The 17,048-nt window shown below is 39.2% G+C and overlaps 5 protein-coding genes across 5 annotated transcripts; 2 read left to right on the top strand and 3 right to left on the bottom strand.

The window, feature by feature from the left end:
- Positions 1-1,181: 1,181 nt before the first annotated feature.
- On the bottom strand, positions 1,182-4,471 carry GCK72_016226 (uncharacterized protein; the record flags this gene model as incomplete). The annotated part of the gene is made up of 6 exons (XM_053731401.1): positions 1,182-1,265; positions 1,314-1,718; positions 2,209-2,488; positions 2,886-3,685; positions 4,176-4,352; positions 4,403-4,471. 6 exons carry the CDS (start codon positions 4,469-4,471, stop codon positions 1,182-1,184), a joined length of 1,815 nt encoding a protein of 604 aa, XP_053586173.1.
- A 2,784-nt stretch (positions 4,472-7,255) lies between these two features.
- GCK72_016225 (uncharacterized protein) lies at positions 7,256-7,604 on the top strand (the record flags this gene model as incomplete). The annotated part of the gene is made up of 2 exons (XM_053731400.1): positions 7,256-7,339; positions 7,392-7,604. The coding sequence occupies 2 exons, from the start codon at positions 7,256-7,258 to the stop codon at positions 7,602-7,604; spliced, it is 297 nt and encodes a 98-aa protein (XP_053586172.1).
- Positions 7,605-8,305: 701 nt separating this feature from the next.
- GCK72_016224 (uncharacterized protein) lies at positions 8,306-12,089 on the bottom strand (the record flags this gene model as incomplete). The annotated part of the gene is made up of 8 exons (XM_053731399.1): positions 8,306-8,372; positions 8,418-8,480; positions 8,533-9,068; positions 9,513-9,857; positions 9,908-10,162; positions 10,225-10,542; positions 11,744-11,914; positions 11,964-12,089. 8 exons carry the CDS (start codon positions 12,087-12,089, stop codon positions 8,306-8,308), a joined length of 1,881 nt encoding a protein of 626 aa, XP_053586171.1.
- Positions 12,090-12,839: 750 nt separating this feature from the next.
- On the top strand, positions 12,840-15,032 carry GCK72_016223 (uncharacterized protein; the record flags this gene model as incomplete). The annotated part of the gene is made up of 8 exons (XM_053731398.1): positions 12,840-12,968; positions 13,021-13,426; positions 13,504-13,547; positions 13,599-13,899; positions 13,971-14,233; positions 14,281-14,375; positions 14,520-14,590; positions 14,683-15,032. The coding sequence occupies 8 exons, from the start codon at positions 12,840-12,842 to the stop codon at positions 15,030-15,032; spliced, it is 1,659 nt and encodes a 552-aa protein (XP_053586170.1).
- A 1,074-nt stretch (positions 15,033-16,106) lies between these two features.
- On the bottom strand, positions 16,107-16,852 carry GCK72_016222 (uncharacterized protein; the record flags this gene model as incomplete). Its single annotated transcript, XM_053731397.1, has 2 exons — positions 16,107-16,185; positions 16,440-16,852. 2 exons carry the CDS (start codon positions 16,850-16,852, stop codon positions 16,107-16,109), a joined length of 492 nt encoding a protein of 163 aa, XP_053586169.1.
- Positions 16,853-17,048: the final 196 nt, after the last annotated feature.

Below are 17,048 nucleotides of genomic sequence, written 5' to 3'. Positions count from 1 at the left end.
TCGCTTCCTGCTCATTTCGAAATCTACTTTAAATTTTTTATAAAAATTAATAAATATTTTAAATAAATCAACTTGTTCTCCACTTCTCAATGTTCGCTACCATCGTTCTGCGATGATATAAGTTTTACAGAGAACATCGCGCTAACTTGTTTTCGTAATAATGCGCTTCCTTGACACTACGCGTATCTGAAGAAAAATGGAGGAAGGCGGAGGGTTCTCTCATTTTGTTTTTGCGTTTGGAAAGAAAGAGTTGTGTGCTAATTAATAACTTTATCTACAACAACACCAAAAATAACAAAGTAAAGAAAGTGAAGGGAACCAAACGATCCTCTCCAGATCTCAAAAGAGGTAACCTGATCCTCACGCCGAAGAAGGGAACGGTTCCCGCTTCTGATGCAGTTTACTGACAGAAGCGCGTGAGTAAACACATGGAGAAGATAAACACATTGAGAGAAGGAATAAAATAGGAAGAAATGACTGGGACAAAAAACAGAAAGAAATATCTAGAAAAGGATAGTTGGGAAGAAGGTAGAAGAGTACGCAATATATTGAGTACATTATCCCAGAAAAAAAAGGGATCCTTAATTTGAAAAGGCAATGTTTTCTGAATGTAGAGTGAGTGTACCCTATGAACATAACTGATGTACCCTTTGATCATTACACCGATGTACCCTTTGATTGCATGTAAGATGTGCCCTATGATAACACCTCCTAGATGTACCCTATGATCCAGTGTGCCCTCTGATTCAAGGTACCCTATGATCAAATTTTTCATCGATGTACCCTTTTTGGATGTACCCTTGGATTATGGGCCCTCAATACATGCTCCAGAGGTTTTAACAAATTTCTGGTGGGCAGGAAGCACATTTTGCTTATTAGTTTTCAAAAAAAAAAATCAGGAATTGCTCGAATATTCAATGAGAAAATCTAAGAATTCGTATTTTTTCAAACCAAAACAGCGTTTCGCTCATGAAACGGTTGGATTTTCTAAAAATTAACAGCAGTTTATTTAATCGTAAAAAACAAATGAAAGAGAAGGGGAATCAGTGGGGGACCTCACGTCACTTGACGCTTAGCTTTCTGGTCCACATCAACCCCTTCTTAAGAACTGAGAACATATTATTTAACATTAATAACAATAAACTATTCATAAAGTTATCATGTCGCCTTTCGACCCATTTTCATCTTCTATTCGGTCTTCTGAAGGTGACATATCTCAAGTCGAGATGATCGAAAGAATCTGGAGATGTTGCTGGTGTAGAAATCTGAAAATGACAACCAGTTTCATCTATTTCTTGTCGACAGCAACGAACCTTACACATTTCGTTATTCTTACAGCATCTTTCTTCTGATTTTGGCATTGAATCAACCGGATATTGAACGTTCCCTTCATCTAAACTGGATCTCCCATCTTCCATATAATCGTGCATCGAAACTCTTTTTGCCGACGGCTCATCTTTTTCATCAACGGCATCCTTCTCGTTTCTTCGTTTCAAGTTTTTATAGTCACGTGACGTATCCATGACACCGGATCCACGACGATGAGATGACGTATCCATGACGTCAACATCAGATGTCGATTCGTCGCTCATTCCATTTCCACCATCTCGTGACGTCATCTCATCGGTTTTGAAAGAATTCGGTCTTCTGAAGTTGACAAATCTCAAATCAAGATGATCGAGTGAAGGTGGAGATGTTGATATTGTTGGTGTAGAACTCTGAAAATGACACTTTTTGTGAAATTCAATTTGCTCACTAGGGAAGGATCCCGAGTCAAGATGGAGTTACGGGTCGAGACCTATATGATTGGAAAGCTTGAGTTTTGTAACTTCCAAAACTATTTTCAAATTTTGCAAAACGCCTCTAGGAATCCAGAAAAATGAGCTCAAAATTCAGCTCTGATCTCGATTCTTAACCATATAAATCATAAGAGGAGGGGTCGGAGGGGAGCTACTTTCCTCACTCCCCAGATAATCCACGTTTTTCAACGGTGTGTTGGTCGAGTGGGTAAGAGGTTGGGTTGGGAGACAAAAGGTCAGGGTTCGGTTCCTCTGGACGCTATTTGTTTTTTTTCTTTTTTCTTTTTTGATTTTCTTCTTCTCTGGGAATGGATTTTATCTATTATTATGGTGAACTTTGCTGGAAACTCATTTTAACCGTTTCAGACTCAATTTTCACATTTTCAGCTACAAAAAATCACTATCTTACCTCGACACTGTCGATTCTCTCGATGCTCATCATCGACTCATTTCTCAACTGCTCCCGCCCATAGTGCTCATCCAGGCTTTCGTCACTGTTTCCTTGACCAGACTTCGGATCCGGCTCCGGTGACTTCTGTGCGGCGTGGAAAAAAGTGGAGAAGTCTGTCCGGAGGCGGAGAGCCACCGGATCGTCCGGTTCGAGCCGACTGAGCAATTTTGCTAATTCTTTGTTGAGATCCTTCACGAAGGCGCCATGGTTCTCATTTGAATAGAACGTGTTCGATGTTCTGGAAAAATTTAATTTTCAAAATGTTCCACAAGGAACCCCAAGACCATGTAAGTGCTTTTTTTGGTTGAAACGTTCAGGATGGTCTGAATAGATGATTCTGAAATTTTTTGGAGTTCGCCCGACACTTTCAGCCGAGTTATGAGCTCTCAAAGTTTTGCTCTGATTTAACACAAGAAGCCTCATTTTCTCGCTCGGATTTTCTCGCAAAATGAAGCTTCTTGTGTTAAATCAGAGCAAAATTTGAGAGCTCATAACTCGGCTGAAAGTGTCAGGCGAACTCCAAAATTTCAGAACCATCTATTCAGACCATTCTGAACCTACCCTGAACGTTTCAACCAAAAAAGCACTTGCATGGTCTTGGGGTTCCCTTGTCAAATAATTCCAAAAAAACTCACTGAATACTTCTCATCGTGCTCAGAACCAAATTGAGTCGTACCATTTGCTTTTTCTTCTCCCACAACTCCTTCAACTTCTCAAATTGTTGTGTTAGATAGATGAGGAAAGACGTTGACCGCGAATCCGTTGGTGGAAAACGGAGCAGAACGGACGGCACTTGCCCTTCGAGTCCCATCGCATCACGGACGATCCATTTCGTTGAATCCGAGTTGTCAAGAAGGACGACGTTCTCGCCCGCGTTGATAGAGATGATTCGGTCTTCATAATGTCTAAGTGCCGTCACAATCGTTGGCTCCGAGATTCTTTCTCTCCTCTTCCAGAGCGGAGAAATGAAGGCGTTTTTGTCGGTGAGTGTCATCAGAACATTTTGATACTTTTCGATAGTCGTCTTCATCTGTTCAAGTTCGTCGACAACTTGCTCTCCTTCCCCCACTGAGAATTCTGTTTGGTTGTAGTCGTTTTTCAGTTGATCCATCTGCTCCTCAATCCACGCCTGTGCTTCAGCCGCTTCACTCATTAACCATTTCCGGTTTCGAGAATCTGTGTGGTGCTCCTCGAGGCATTCGCTGAACGTCACAAGCCAATTCTTTTGTGTTTCGATATTTTCCAGTTTGCCGATCTGGGTATCGATGGCCTTCAAATCGTTGATGATCTCGTGGACGGCGAGCTTGACGTCTTCTGGCAGAGGCGTGTCGGCACGTGTTTTGACATCTTGAAGTCGCCTTTGAATCGAGTCGAGTGTCTCCTTGACGACGTCTTTCCCATTCTCCAAATGAGTGATGATCTCGTTGAAGTCACTCTGCAAAAATGGGACAGAGTTTAGGGGGAATATGGAAAGTTGGGAGGGTTAAACATTGAGGTAATATCTGGGAATCTGTGTGTATAAAATTGAATATTTTTGCGCTAATTTTCAGATTTTAAGCTCGTTTTATCATAAATTAAATTCAAGACGATTACTGGAATTATATCAAATAATTGGTATCGTATTCCTCTCAATGCATGTGTCATATTTCTGAAACTATATCATGCTGAAACTGTCTGAACTTCTAGGCCACGGCGGGGATTTCTAGGTCATTGAGAAGTTTCTAGGCCACGTATAAGACTGTGAGATTGCAAACATGTCTTCTAGTCCACCGATTGAATTTCTAGGCCACCGGTAAGATTGTTATACAATGAATTGGACTCTTGAGCCAGTGTCGCATTTCTTAGGCCTTGGCGGGGGATTCTAGGTCTTTCACTCGAATTCTTCAGATTCTTGAATTTTTCAGAACGGTATCCAAAAATCTTACCAATTGAAAATAGGGCTTGTCATCCTTGATTTCATCTTTTGACAAACTTGAACCTTCTCTGGTCTTCTGTTTTTCGTGGTGTTTCTTTTTCTTTGCTGGCGGTTCCATTTGTGAGACTTCTTTCTCATTCACAATTCTATCCAACCTGCTTTCCTTCCTCTGTCTTATTCGTCGCTCCTGAAAATGAAAGAAAGTTATCAGAATGTAATAAGATGTTGTACGTGTACCTTCTGCTTCATTACTCGTTTTGATACTTCTTTCTCATCTATTGACGTTTCTCCCTCTTTATTGTACATTTTATCCCAAAGTTTGTAGTATCTGAAATATATATGGAATTAAATAGAACGGCAAACGGAAACAAGTTAAAAATTCGAGAGATGAGAAAGATGACGAAAAATGAAGTTGACATGGAATGTTTTTTGACTGCCCCCGCCCCCTACAGTATCGACTTTTGCTCATTTAATGAGTTTTGCCGAGAAAAAATGATCCACATGGGCGGCAGTGGTGTCATAAATGTGGTTAAAAAATTACAACTCATTTGGATCATTTTTCTAACTACTATATGGGGGGGGGGGGGGGGGGAAAGAAAAAATTTAGAAAAGAAAAGAAGAAATGAGAGAGGAAATGATGGACAAAACATCCTGACTCAATCAATAAGGTACCTTCCTCTCTCACACCATTTGTCGCATAACATCCTTATTAACAATAGCCATCCATCACACCTGTCATAATCGTCTACTACCTGTTGACCTCACACACACTGCACGGCCTCCTGCAGAGGCCCTCTCACAGTACTGGGCGCAGTTTATTGAGTGGGCATCCGCTGGAGGCGTAAACCGGATGTATATGTGTGAGAAGGGAAGATAGAAAGACAGTGCTTTGGGAAGTTACGATAGGCGAGACTAATAGTATGGGCCAGGTATATTGCAGAGATTTATTTTAATGTGTTAGGGAGGGTCGGAGGTTTTTAAGTGACTCCCAATTCTTCTACCATATCAGTAGATACATACAGTACCGCTCAAAAGTATATTAAGTTTTAGTTTCTTCAGTTGAAAAGATCCGACTTTGAGAGTGTGTCATGGTAACACTTATTGTCCCATCAAGTAGATTTTTAATGGATCATACAGATCAAAGGTAGAGCTTCATTTTTGTAGTTGACAACTTTTTTGTACGGACTCTCCCTAGCAAGTTACATATCGACAAAGAAATTTCTCAATCAAATCGACCAACTTCAGTGCAAAATAGAGTGATTTTTGAGCTGTCGTCTTTAAATTACCATAACTCTCTAGGGAGTGTCCGTACAAAAAAGTTGTCAACTACAAAAATGGAGCTCTACCCTTGATCTATAAGATACATTAAAAATCTTTTTGATGGGAAAATCTGTATTATCATGACACACTCTCAAAGTTGGACATTTTCAACTGAAAACAGCCAAAGTTGATAACCTTTTGGGCGGTACTGTAGGTAGGTGAAATTAACCCCCATGGTGATAAATTTATCCTCTGACTTTGTGAATGACCGTATAAGCGTCTGGCTTAAGTTCTCAGGCTAGACAGAGACCAGAGCATGAGCAAAAAGAGCTCAAAACTGTGTCAAAGATGCTCCAGGTGACCTGACGGAAGGGAAAAATGCATATTATCTACCGCCAGAGCAGGGTAATTTCATCATGAGATACTGGGAGACACTAACAACCTGATTTGAACAACAGCAAATTCTTAAGGTGTCAAAGACTCACTAGAACAAAGTCACTCACAAAGCTCAAAAATGCTACCCATTAATGTCAACTTCAAGTCAAAAAAATTATACAAATTCATCTAAGGAAATCAAATATATCAAGAAGAAGAATTCAAGTCTGCAGAAGGACGATCGAGGGCGCTCGTCTTAGGGAAGGGGGGATGTAACACGGTGCGAAGCATCGTGCCAAGTCCTCCTCTACAGTAACCCTAGAGAGGCCACGCCCACCGGCGAGGAGGAAGCAGGGAAGGGCCATCGGGTTGTTGGTGGTGTGATGGAGATGAGGGGACGTGAGTAAAACCTCTCTCTCTCTCTCTCTTATATTTTATTCCTTTTATACTTTATCCTCATTCCTTATTCCTATTTGCCTTATATTTATATCTATTCCATATCTAATATTCATAACCCTTATTATCATGACCTTATATCTAATCGCAAGTACCAGTAAATGATTGTAGGTTAGAATAGAGTGTTAGTCTAAGTTAAGATTACATAGATTTTTCCTCTTTTTTACTTGAAACTGTCTCGTGAGGGACATGTTCAAGTCTTCTGTGAATTTTTATAGCCATTTTGTCGTGAAAATAAATAAATCTAAAATTATAGAGGGTCAAAGTAAAACACGAGTACCGTCGTGTTATAAAAAGGAAAACCTAAAAACCGAAAATTAGTTTTAAAGCAGCTTTAGACAATATTCCAAGACTAATTGAAACGTTTTATTAAAAATTCCGTGCGTGACCCCGCAGATTAAAACGTGACAACCTGAGCAAACAAACAAAGAAAAACAACAATTTCCACGTGGCAAACGGACTGCCCAGTTTTCGAATCGAGTCTGAAAATCTTCCATCTGTCTATCTGTGAATTCGAATGTCCACACTAACCTTCTAATCGTATCCTCGGCTTCTTTCAAAAGTCAATATTTGAGGAACTCTCTCTTAATCTTCTCGAACTCTTGTATTTTCTGTTTCCAGTTAGATCCGTCTGAATTCTCTTTTTGTTTGAAATTTACATGATTAGAGCTATTTGGAGAAAAAAGTAGTTGACGCAGTCTGGAAAAAAGTGTGAAGTTGCTTTGATGCAAGTATTCAGGCTCCGCCCATCAAATGACAAACGAGAAGGTGAAACTGCTTTAATCTGTTTTTTATTACAGTAAAACTGAAATGACTAAATGAAACAAATGCATTTTAAAGTTTTTCACAATTTCACACTCATGACGGAATTCTGTGATTTCTGGTCGTTGTCTCAATAGAGTCAGGTTAAACTTCTAAGTGTCCATGGAGGCTATGAGTATCTAAAATAGGATCGAAAAAACTAGGAAGCGCTCAGAAAAGCTCATTCGTGTTCACCAGATGATACCGGATGGATTCAAGTTTGCAGCCAACCATCAGCTTCTCACGATATTCTCCGCTCCTCGCTACATGAATGAGACTGATGTAAGTGAATTTCAATTTTCTCTTCTCATAAATTACGTCTGTTTTCTTTCAGAATCGTGGTGCCATCGTCCGCATCCAGGAGAACGGAGATTTCGGTGTCATCGTGTTGAAGAACACGAAAGGAGCAGGAGGAAAGAACCCACTGAATGATGAGTTGACACGTGCCGATGACGTCCCGAATGAATCTACGAAAAAGAAGTCCGATTCGGCCATCAATGTCATGAAACTGAGCAGCTTCAAGACCAAGAATTCCCCGAAATTTTGACTTTATGAGTGAATTATTATGAATGCAAATAAACATATTGTTTGTGAATTTGTGTTGTCTTTCATAACTAGATAAAGCTCTGCAGACTCCCATTTTAGAGACCTACCGATAAAACCCATCTTCGATCCGTCTATTTCTAGATGAGGTTCTGAGGAACAGTGTGTGCTTTCGAAATTTTTATTTCGAAAAAATTTCGAAAGATCTTTCGAAAGATTTTTCGAAAATTCTTTCGAAATTGCTTCGAAGGCACACACTGCTGAGGAAGGATTATTCTATTATGACAATCAATAACTTCTCCATTTCGTTCTGTTTTCCAATTAATATGTTACAAGTTTTCTTGCTAGAACTACTCGATTACTTATAGAATACATTTTTGAGCGACTATCTGAAAAGCTTTTCAAAAAAAAGACAAATGACAAAACGATTCTCGATCGAAATTTAAAAGGAGACCAAAAAACAAGAAAATACAGAATTGTCTCCAAGCGAAAAATGCGAAAAGCAATCTTTGAAAACTACTTTTGACAATTTTCACTAAATTAAGTTTCCCGTTCTCATCCGTGATTTTCATCATTGGAAAACTATAAAGTACATGAGAACAGCAGCAAATTATAAACAAGATCAACGAACAAACAAATAAGTAAATTTATAAGAGCACTGTTATTTTTCCAAAGACTTCTAGCTTTGTTTTAAAATTTTTTGCTTTAGGAGCTAGACGTAGAAGATCTCGAGGTGTCATTCTTGTAGAGATTGGCCAGTTCCTGACGAAGTCTGAAATATTATTGATTGTTTTCGGTCGCTAGATTCAAAACTCACTCCTCAATAAGCCGCTCTTTTTCAGACAATGTTTCTTTCAGATTTTTGGATATCTCTGTTTCCCTGAAACATATTTTGTATAGAATTATGAAAGATTTATTGTGTGTAAATGTACCTTGCCAATTCCTCCTCCAACTTCTTCTTTTTCTCATTTTGTTTCAACATTTTTTCACTCGTTTTCTTCACTTCTTTCGATTCCTCTGTCACTTTCTTCATAATAGCAGCCTTCTCTGCTTCTAGTGGTGTCATAGACTTATCCGTAGCTACCGATTTCGGTGTTTGCAGATTCTTGGGAGTTCCAGATTCCGTAGACTTCTGCTCCGACGGCTTGATGACAATGGATTTCTGAGTGTCAGGTTTTGTTTGTGGTTTTCCAGAAAGCTTAGAAGTTTCTTGTTTCTGAGAAGTTTTAGACTTTTGGGCTGCTTTCGACGGTCCAGAAACTCCAGGATGTTTAGACACATATCCCGGTTTTGGAATCGTTTTCTTATTCCCAGTTGCTTCTGATGGTTTGCCGATTGTTTTCTCAGAACCTTTGTCTGTTTTCGGGGTTTCGTTTATTTTCTTTCCATCCTCTTTTTTATTTCCAACAGCTTCCGTGCCTTGTGCGAATAGCGGTGGCCTGTTCGTTTCCCATTCGTCTCTCAGCGACTATAAAATTTTGAATATTCAAAGACAACATTTAATAATTTCCGTCCGAAAAGCTTTGTGTAGTTTCTACAGCGACAACCAGAGATGTGCGGAACTAAAAATTCCGGAAATTTCGTAAATCGGAAAAATTCCGAATTATTCTTTTCGGGATTTACGGAAATTTCGTAAACTCGGTTTTTCAAGTTTTTCATAGTCAAAATCCAATAAATATGCAGTAAAAACTAAACATTTTCTAAATTTTGACACTGGTGTAACGTTCTAACACCGTTTACGTTGGTTTTGCAGCAATTTCTTTCGATTCCGCACAAATTCTTCTTTTATTATCACGAAAATATTTGAAATGTCGGAAGTTTCCGCAAAAATTTCTCGGAAATCGGAAATTTCGGAATTTCCGTTTCGCACATCCCTCTTTCCCGCTCTAATACCAATCTTCTTCAAACCAACCAAAAATCGTTGAGTAATTGGCTCCGCTTCTCCTGGGCATTTCTGGCTCAATTCACTAATCAAAAACAATTTCTCCTCGTGTGATTCCCGTGTAAAGAACACTTCAATGCATCCAACAAACCAACGAAGTCTCGCATACCACAAATCAAGCACATTGTGCACCAAATAAACGGGCAAATTCATTTTACTGCATGTCTTTTCGTACTCTTTCGCTGGTAAGTCTTGGAAGCTTTCCACGTCTTTCCACAAATGATCTCGGTCTTGTTTTTGAATTTTCGTAAAGATTCTGTGATTTCTCAGTTTCTCCTTGTCCATTTCAACGTATTTTCGGGATACTAGAGTTGTCTGAAAATAAGATATTATAATTCAAAAATTTGAAAGTTTCAGTTCAAAACCTCTCTCATATCCATATAATGTTTGAGAATATCAAAGAAGAATGCCTCCAACTCCATAGTTAGATCTACTTCCGGTTCTCCTTTTTCCATAAATCCAATCCAATCATAATGACAAAGCATTGAATGAAATAAATGAATTCCTGCTTGAGGAGCCGTCATAATCTCGTCTCCGTTTCGATTCAATATGGTAATTGGAATAGAGAGTTGAGTGAGACTTTGGACAAAATTCTGTTTCAGAATCATATCGGGAATGAACTGAAAAAATTGAAACGTATAAAATTCAGTAGTCTAGATAAACAAGATAAAGATAAACAAACAGTAATCGATCCCTTATCAATGTCAAACTTCTCCAATGCTTCCTCGAAATCATGGAATTTCATCACATTGAAATGCTCTTCTTCGAATGATGAATTCATGAATCGGAGAGTTTCAACATGAGCCGAAAAGAAAGAAATTTGAATGTTGAATGGTTGGAGTAGACACTCACAATCATACTCCTCTTCCGGTACTCCTTGAGCTTGTAGAGCCAGAATAACGAGATCAATGACGTCATCGGCGAGAACGTAAAACTCCGGCTCTTCGCAGCGACACAATTGGAAAGAACGGATCACGTAAGTTTTGCTGTCGATGGCTTTCTGCAAGAAATTTATAATAAATTGAGTTAATAGCACGGCACGCTTTTCACAACCGCGCTCTACCGAAACTGAAGAAAATTGTGTGCGAAAGTTTCGCACTGCGAAACTGAGTGACTCAGAGAAAATGAGACATTTTCAAGGGGATTTTTGTGGAGCGCAGTTGTAAGAACTGTGCTGAGCTAATGAGATCACACCGATTCCTCGAAAGAAAAACTCTGGAGGAAAATGGGCGGAGTCTATTTTGCAACTTCGCCTTTTCGCCAATGAACGAATTTTGCTGTAATTTTACGAATTTTGTTGTAATTCGAAATTGCAAAACAGACTCCGCTCATTTTTATCCAGAGTTTCTCTTCCGCTCAATCGGTCAAGTCTCGAGCTAATAAAACAGAAGAAACAATAAAAAATTCTAACAGTGTAACTTTGAAAATCCTTGGCAAACACTCTTTGACTACACCACTCTTTGAGTACACTTGCTCTTTGACTCCACATTCTCTTTGACTCTAAAGTCTCTTTGACTTCACTTTTCTCTTTGACTACATTTGTCTCTTTGACTCCAAAGTATCTTTGACTACAGTTTTCTCTTTGACTTCATTATGCTCCTTGACTACTAGCTCTCTTTGACTTCACTTTCCTCATAATGACTATTTGTATACATACATTCTTCTAGATAGTTGGAGGATCTCTGAACATTCAATACTGACTGGAGCCTCTGAAAGTTATTTAAAAAACTATTCCATATTTTTCCATATGTGTATAAATGGTTATTTATACTCCACTCTCCGCCACCTAAGAACATAACAGTTACTCACACAAATATTCTTAAAACAGGGAGAACGGTGATGGAAGCTGTAATTTAATAGAAATTAATATTGTTGCTCCCGCTCAAGATATTCAGTTAACGATCCCGAATGATTCTGGAACGCGACAAAAACTAATTTATGATTACTGGAGTCAGGAATATTTAGAGCTTCTCAAACTATTTAGAAGAATGTATGTATTCAAATAGTCATTATAAGGAAAGTGAAGTCAAAGAGAAAACTGTAGTCAAAGATACTTTGGAGTCAAAGAGACAAATGTAGTCAAAGAGAAAAGTGAAGTCAAAGAGACTTTAGAGTCAAAGAGAATGTGGAGTCAAAGAGCAAGTGTAGTCAAAGAGTGGTGTAGTCAAAGAGTGTTTGCCAAAATCCTTCAACGAATCCACGTGCATCACCCATTTCTCGCCAGTTTCTTTCAGAACTTTTGTATTTATTCTGGCGAGTTGTGACCGATTGACAATGAAATATTTGGCTTTCAATCGTTCTCGACACTTCTCAGAAATTATCGAATAGTTCGATTTGTAGACGTTTCCATCGATCGAAAATTGCCAATCAAGCTGGAAAAAGAGAGAGTTTCGAATGAAAATCACACGCTGATTTACTCACCGGATTATCCAAATTGAGAGGACAATGCTCTGGTCTCATTTCACTTGAATAATCGATCAATTCGGTGTCCGCATGGTCTTTATGCAAGATCTTATGTGGATATACATTGTTTCCAAATCTCATCATTTTACGATAATTTTCGGATCAACCGTTGAAGCGGGAACACACGAAACGCTCGAGAATCCATACTTTTCGCGGAGAAACTTCAATCCCTCAGCGATTTTATCGTTTTGAGACATTTTTGGAGATCTGGAAAACTGAAAATTGAGCTTTTCTTTTAAGATAAAATACAGATTAATGGAATAGAAAAAAAAAGTTTTTTGGGAAAATGCATTGCGTTTTGAAGTGTTTTAACAGAATGTTCGGGAAAAATCTTGATATATTAACGAAGAAAATAATAAGAGAGAGAGAGGGAGAGAGAGAAGAGAGACGCAGACAACTCTCTGATTGCTGTTTCGATTTGATGAGTAAAGCTGGAATTTTAATAGTACTGGATAATTTTTTAAAGCTTTCAATTACCCAATTTTTGACATATTACTTTTTTTAAAGTGGTGTCAAATGATGACACAGGAAAAGGTATATCGAAGATAGCATTCAAGAAATTCTCATTTTTTGAAAACTGCATAAAAATAAACGAATTTCTCCCAACAACTACGGTAGAAATTTTTCTGTGCATTCCGACGTGATTGTGCGTCTTCGCCTCGCGCTTTTTTCAAAATAGAATTTTTCTGTTTCTTGTTCATTTTCAACGATTTTGATCGGTTTCAGTCGTAATTTGAAGATAAAGACAATGCGTGGAAGTCGTAATTTATTAGTAAGTTGCCAGAAATGTTGTCCGGAACGTCAAGTTTAGTGTTACTGTTACAGACTCAACGAATGGCTTCGTCCCGTGCTTCCGGGGCTTCTGGAGGCGTGAAGTTTGTTGGAATCGCTGCCGGTGCAGCAATAGCTGGAGCGGCAGGACTTGCCGGATACGCCTTGTACGATAGCAATTTTAGAAAAACGGTATTAGAACTTTTCCCGTTGTCTAAAAATGTTTTATGCGTTTTAAATACAGTTGGAAAATTCGATTCCCGGTTCTCAAAACTTGTTGAATTATGCTATTGGAGTTCAAGAGCCACCAGCACAACGTCTGAAAGATCTTCGTCCGTTGCAATTCTCTGCTGATCCAAAAGTTCCACCAAAACCATTCGAGTCAAAACCAGTAGAAGATTCGAAAGAAAATGCGAAAGACAGTTCACCCGGCGAAGTGAAATTTGTGGAAACTGTTACTAAAATTGAAAAACGTATGGCGGATAACCCATATATAGGAGGCAAAAGTTCGACAAATCCTGAGCAAAAGAATGAAAATCTTACTGACTCCCTCAAAAAACATTTGGTCAATTCTGAGAAAGCCACGAAAAATGCAACGGGAGCAAAGCTGGAGACGATTCGAGCTATTAAACATCATATTCAAACTATTCGTAAGGCGATTGAAACAGGGAAAGAAGGAGATTGGGAGCTCATTTGAAGGCTAAACGGTTGGCTGAACAGGATTTAGAATGGGAGAAGAAAGCAAGAAATGCGTTGGCTGAACTTGTTACGGTAGGAAACTGCTTGTATAAAACATCGAAAGTTTTGAATTATCATTTTTAGGAAGCCAATCTTGGTGGACAAGGTGAGACCACACAGCTCAATCCACTCGTTCCAATCTCGAAGGCAACTGCAACTAAACTGACAAACGAACTAGATGAAATGATTTCCAATGTGAAACACGTGGACTCGGAGCGAATTTTCGTTCATGATTACAGTGATCGAGTAGCAGAAAGCCGAAAGAAATTCCAGTTGGAATTGAAAGCGGTTCATCCGAATTTGAATTATGAAGAGGGAATGAAGCTGAAAAAGAGTGATTTGCAGACAATTCTTGCACACGCTCATTTGAGAATTGTTCAACTTAGTCAGAAGTTGATTGATAATAAGGTTTTATACAAAACTAACTAATGAGTAAAAAGAAAATGTTTATTTCAGTTAAACGAAGAAAAACGCGTTCAGTCAATTGTTTCGAAAAGAAAAATGATCTTCTCGAAAAGTTTCGTCTCGAAGCGAACTCCAAGGTTGCTGCAATTCCAGAGATTGATAAAAAGAAGTTAGACGAGGAACTTGCTCATGCAACTGCTGAAATTCAAAAGAAGTACGACGAAAAGTTGAAAGAAGTCGTTCGAACTCAGAAGCAATTGTATGATATAGAACATGCGAAGGATGTAGATGACGCTGTTCAAAAAGAGAGAAATGTAATAAAAAAAGTTCGAACCCGAATTTTAAAGAATTCTTTTTTAAGGAACACTCATCAGCCGTCGGAAAAGCACTGGCTCAGTTGGAAGGAATTGAGAGAGCACTTGCCGGACATCTTCAAATGGATATTCAGAATAGAAAGTCAGTTACCAAGAAGTATATTTTACCAATTAATTCCTCATTTTCAGATCAAAACAAATGTGGTTGGCTACTCAAAATCTGAAAGAAACTGTTATTTTCGGAAATCGTGCTAGTATATTTTACCAATTAATTCCTCATTTTCAGATCAAAACAAATGTGGTTGGCTACTCAAAATCTGAAAGAAACTGTTATTTTCGGAAATCGTGCTAAGTGCTGTATGGAAGGAAGACGTGCGCCATTGGGAGATCAGATGAAAATTCTTGTGGAGAGTACACTGAAGAAGATCTCATTACTCGTTTTAATAAAGTCTGCCGAATCGGTCGTCGTGTTGCATATGTGAATGATGGAGGTGCCCTCGCTCATCTCTATTCCTGGCTCAAATCCTCACTGATCATCGAATTGAAGCCTAAACAAGGAACTGTTGAGCGTCTCACTACTGCCGCTGAAACCAATTTCACCCTGCTGACACGTGCTGAACAATTGTGGAAATCTGGAAAGAAAGGAGACGCTATTCGTGTACTTCAGATGACCGATGGTGTCACCAGACGAGTGGCTGCTGATTTCATTGAAGATGCACGTCGTCAACAAGAAGCTCTTCTTCTTTCCCGTCTTTTGTTGGCTCATGCCGCTCTTACCCCGATTCGTTCTACTTATTGATCTGTAATAGAATCCACCAATTTCGCATTTTTGTGTGTAGTAGTGTTTGTAATGTCTTTCAGTGAAGAATATGTTTTCAAGTTTATTCTTTTTTGAACAAAGCTCAATTGTTCCAGATTTTTTCTCAACGTTTTCAACATGTACTACGAGTATCAGGAAGCGACGGAACAATCAAATGTTTATCTTATCTGAATCATCAGACATTCTGATTGATTTTCTCATTTGCCATTTCCATTAGAATCTTCCCAAAGATACAATTCTGCTCCAAGAGAAACACTACATCTATGCGTTCTCCAGGAAGAGTAATTGACTCGTCTTCTCACATAACACCGTCATTTCACTCCCACCTTACCACAATTTCTACTTTTACTTTAATCCACAATTTCTATTTTTTATTGATTTCTGCCTCTTGATTTATGGATTACTTCTGTTTTCTACAAAGATGAATCCCTGATTTCTGCAGTTGACAATATTTGGGATTCAAATTTCAGACACTTCCAGTTATAGATTCAGAGAAATAGCGTCATCGCGTCTTCCTATCCCCCACAGTCTCACTGTAACCACCTCTCTATTTCCATCTAATTCCGTCCTTCGTTTCGTTCCCTTCCCCATTTCCAGAAACTCAACATGCCATTCTCCTCTGCCTCCATGTTTGCGAACGCTGGTCTCTACCGTAAAATACTCCACGATATGCTCTACACGCCGAGAACAGAACTGTTACATGTACCTCGCGTTCTCACCACCTGTCTTGGAGGAAAGGATAGCGACAGGAAACAACATACAATCAGAATTAGCTAGGGAGCCTAAGATATGTCTCAGCGAATCGTCGAGCTATAACTCGATCCCTTTCAGATATTTTTTTGAATTCTGATTGTGAAAATGAAATCCTCATAGTTTAATTAGTACTCCCTACAGTTTCCAGAGCAAGTTGACCCTACCAAACAAGCCACGCCCCTCCCTCCTTTAGACATTGTTGAAGCGTTCAAAATTTTTCGAGGAATTTTGAATGTTGGTGGTTTATGAATATGTGGCCAAGTATTCAGTTGATATTCTTGTTTATTAAATCTAAATAAATTAAGAAAGAAGGAAAATTCCTTCGTGATGATGACAGTGTAGATTGGAGCCGGATCCGATGTTGGCGGCATCAGCGTTTCTGAAAAAAAGTGTTATAAGCTAAAAGTGTTACAAATCGACTATTCTAGCTAGGAAAATTACAGTTTTCAGTAATGAACCGATGATTTTTAGCAAATTCTCTCAATTTTCAAGAATTTCGAAGCAATTTTCAGTCGATTTTAACCGATTTCACACCGATTTTAATCGCTTTTAGACCAATTTCAGACAATCAACGGCTAAATTTCACCGATGTTATGTCTTTTCAGCCGAAATCCACTAATTACCTCATTAAACCTCTGCTTAGTCTTCTCCAGCACCTCCTCCCTATAACTCTTCGGTTTCTCCTTATCCTTTCCCAATCCCTGTCGATTATTCTTGATCTCCGTCGCCACCGGTTCCACGTGTCCTTGTTTCTCTTTTCCCAACCCTTCACCCCCACTCCAACCCATCGATTTCAGCAACTTGAATCCAACATTTCCAGAATTCAACGGAGCCGGCGGGGGCGGGGCTTGTGACGAAGTGGAGGGTATCTCAAACTTCCGCTGGTTTTCTGGCAACGGTTTCGCCGCGCATCCTCCATACATATCTTCTGGAGTCCCGATGTCCGGTGGTCTCTGAATATTCTGAAGAGACGGTCCAGTCACTGGCTTCTTCCGAATCGGTTCGTTGAGTTGATCGTCAGGACGGATACCGTAAGACTTCATCATTTCCTTCAGATTCTTCCTCCTCGCTCGTTCGCCACGTATATTTCTCGCGTGGATTACTGTCGTCTCCTCTTTCGGTTCTTCTTGATGACAAAGACCCGGTTCACAACCGGCACAAGTGTTGTTTCCAAAGTGGACATGGACGTCGAGTCGTTCTCAGCTAAGAAGGATCGAGTCGCCTTGGCACAGGTCCACGGGA

The sequence above is a fragment of the Caenorhabditis remanei genome, chromosome IV (assembly GCF_010183535.1).
Source record: "Caenorhabditis remanei strain PX506 chromosome IV, whole genome shotgun sequence".
In the NCBI taxonomy this organism is placed as follows: domain Eukaryota; kingdom Metazoa; phylum Nematoda; class Chromadorea; order Rhabditida; family Rhabditidae; genus Caenorhabditis; species Caenorhabditis remanei.
This window is presented reverse-complemented; position numbering and strand designations above follow the sequence as displayed.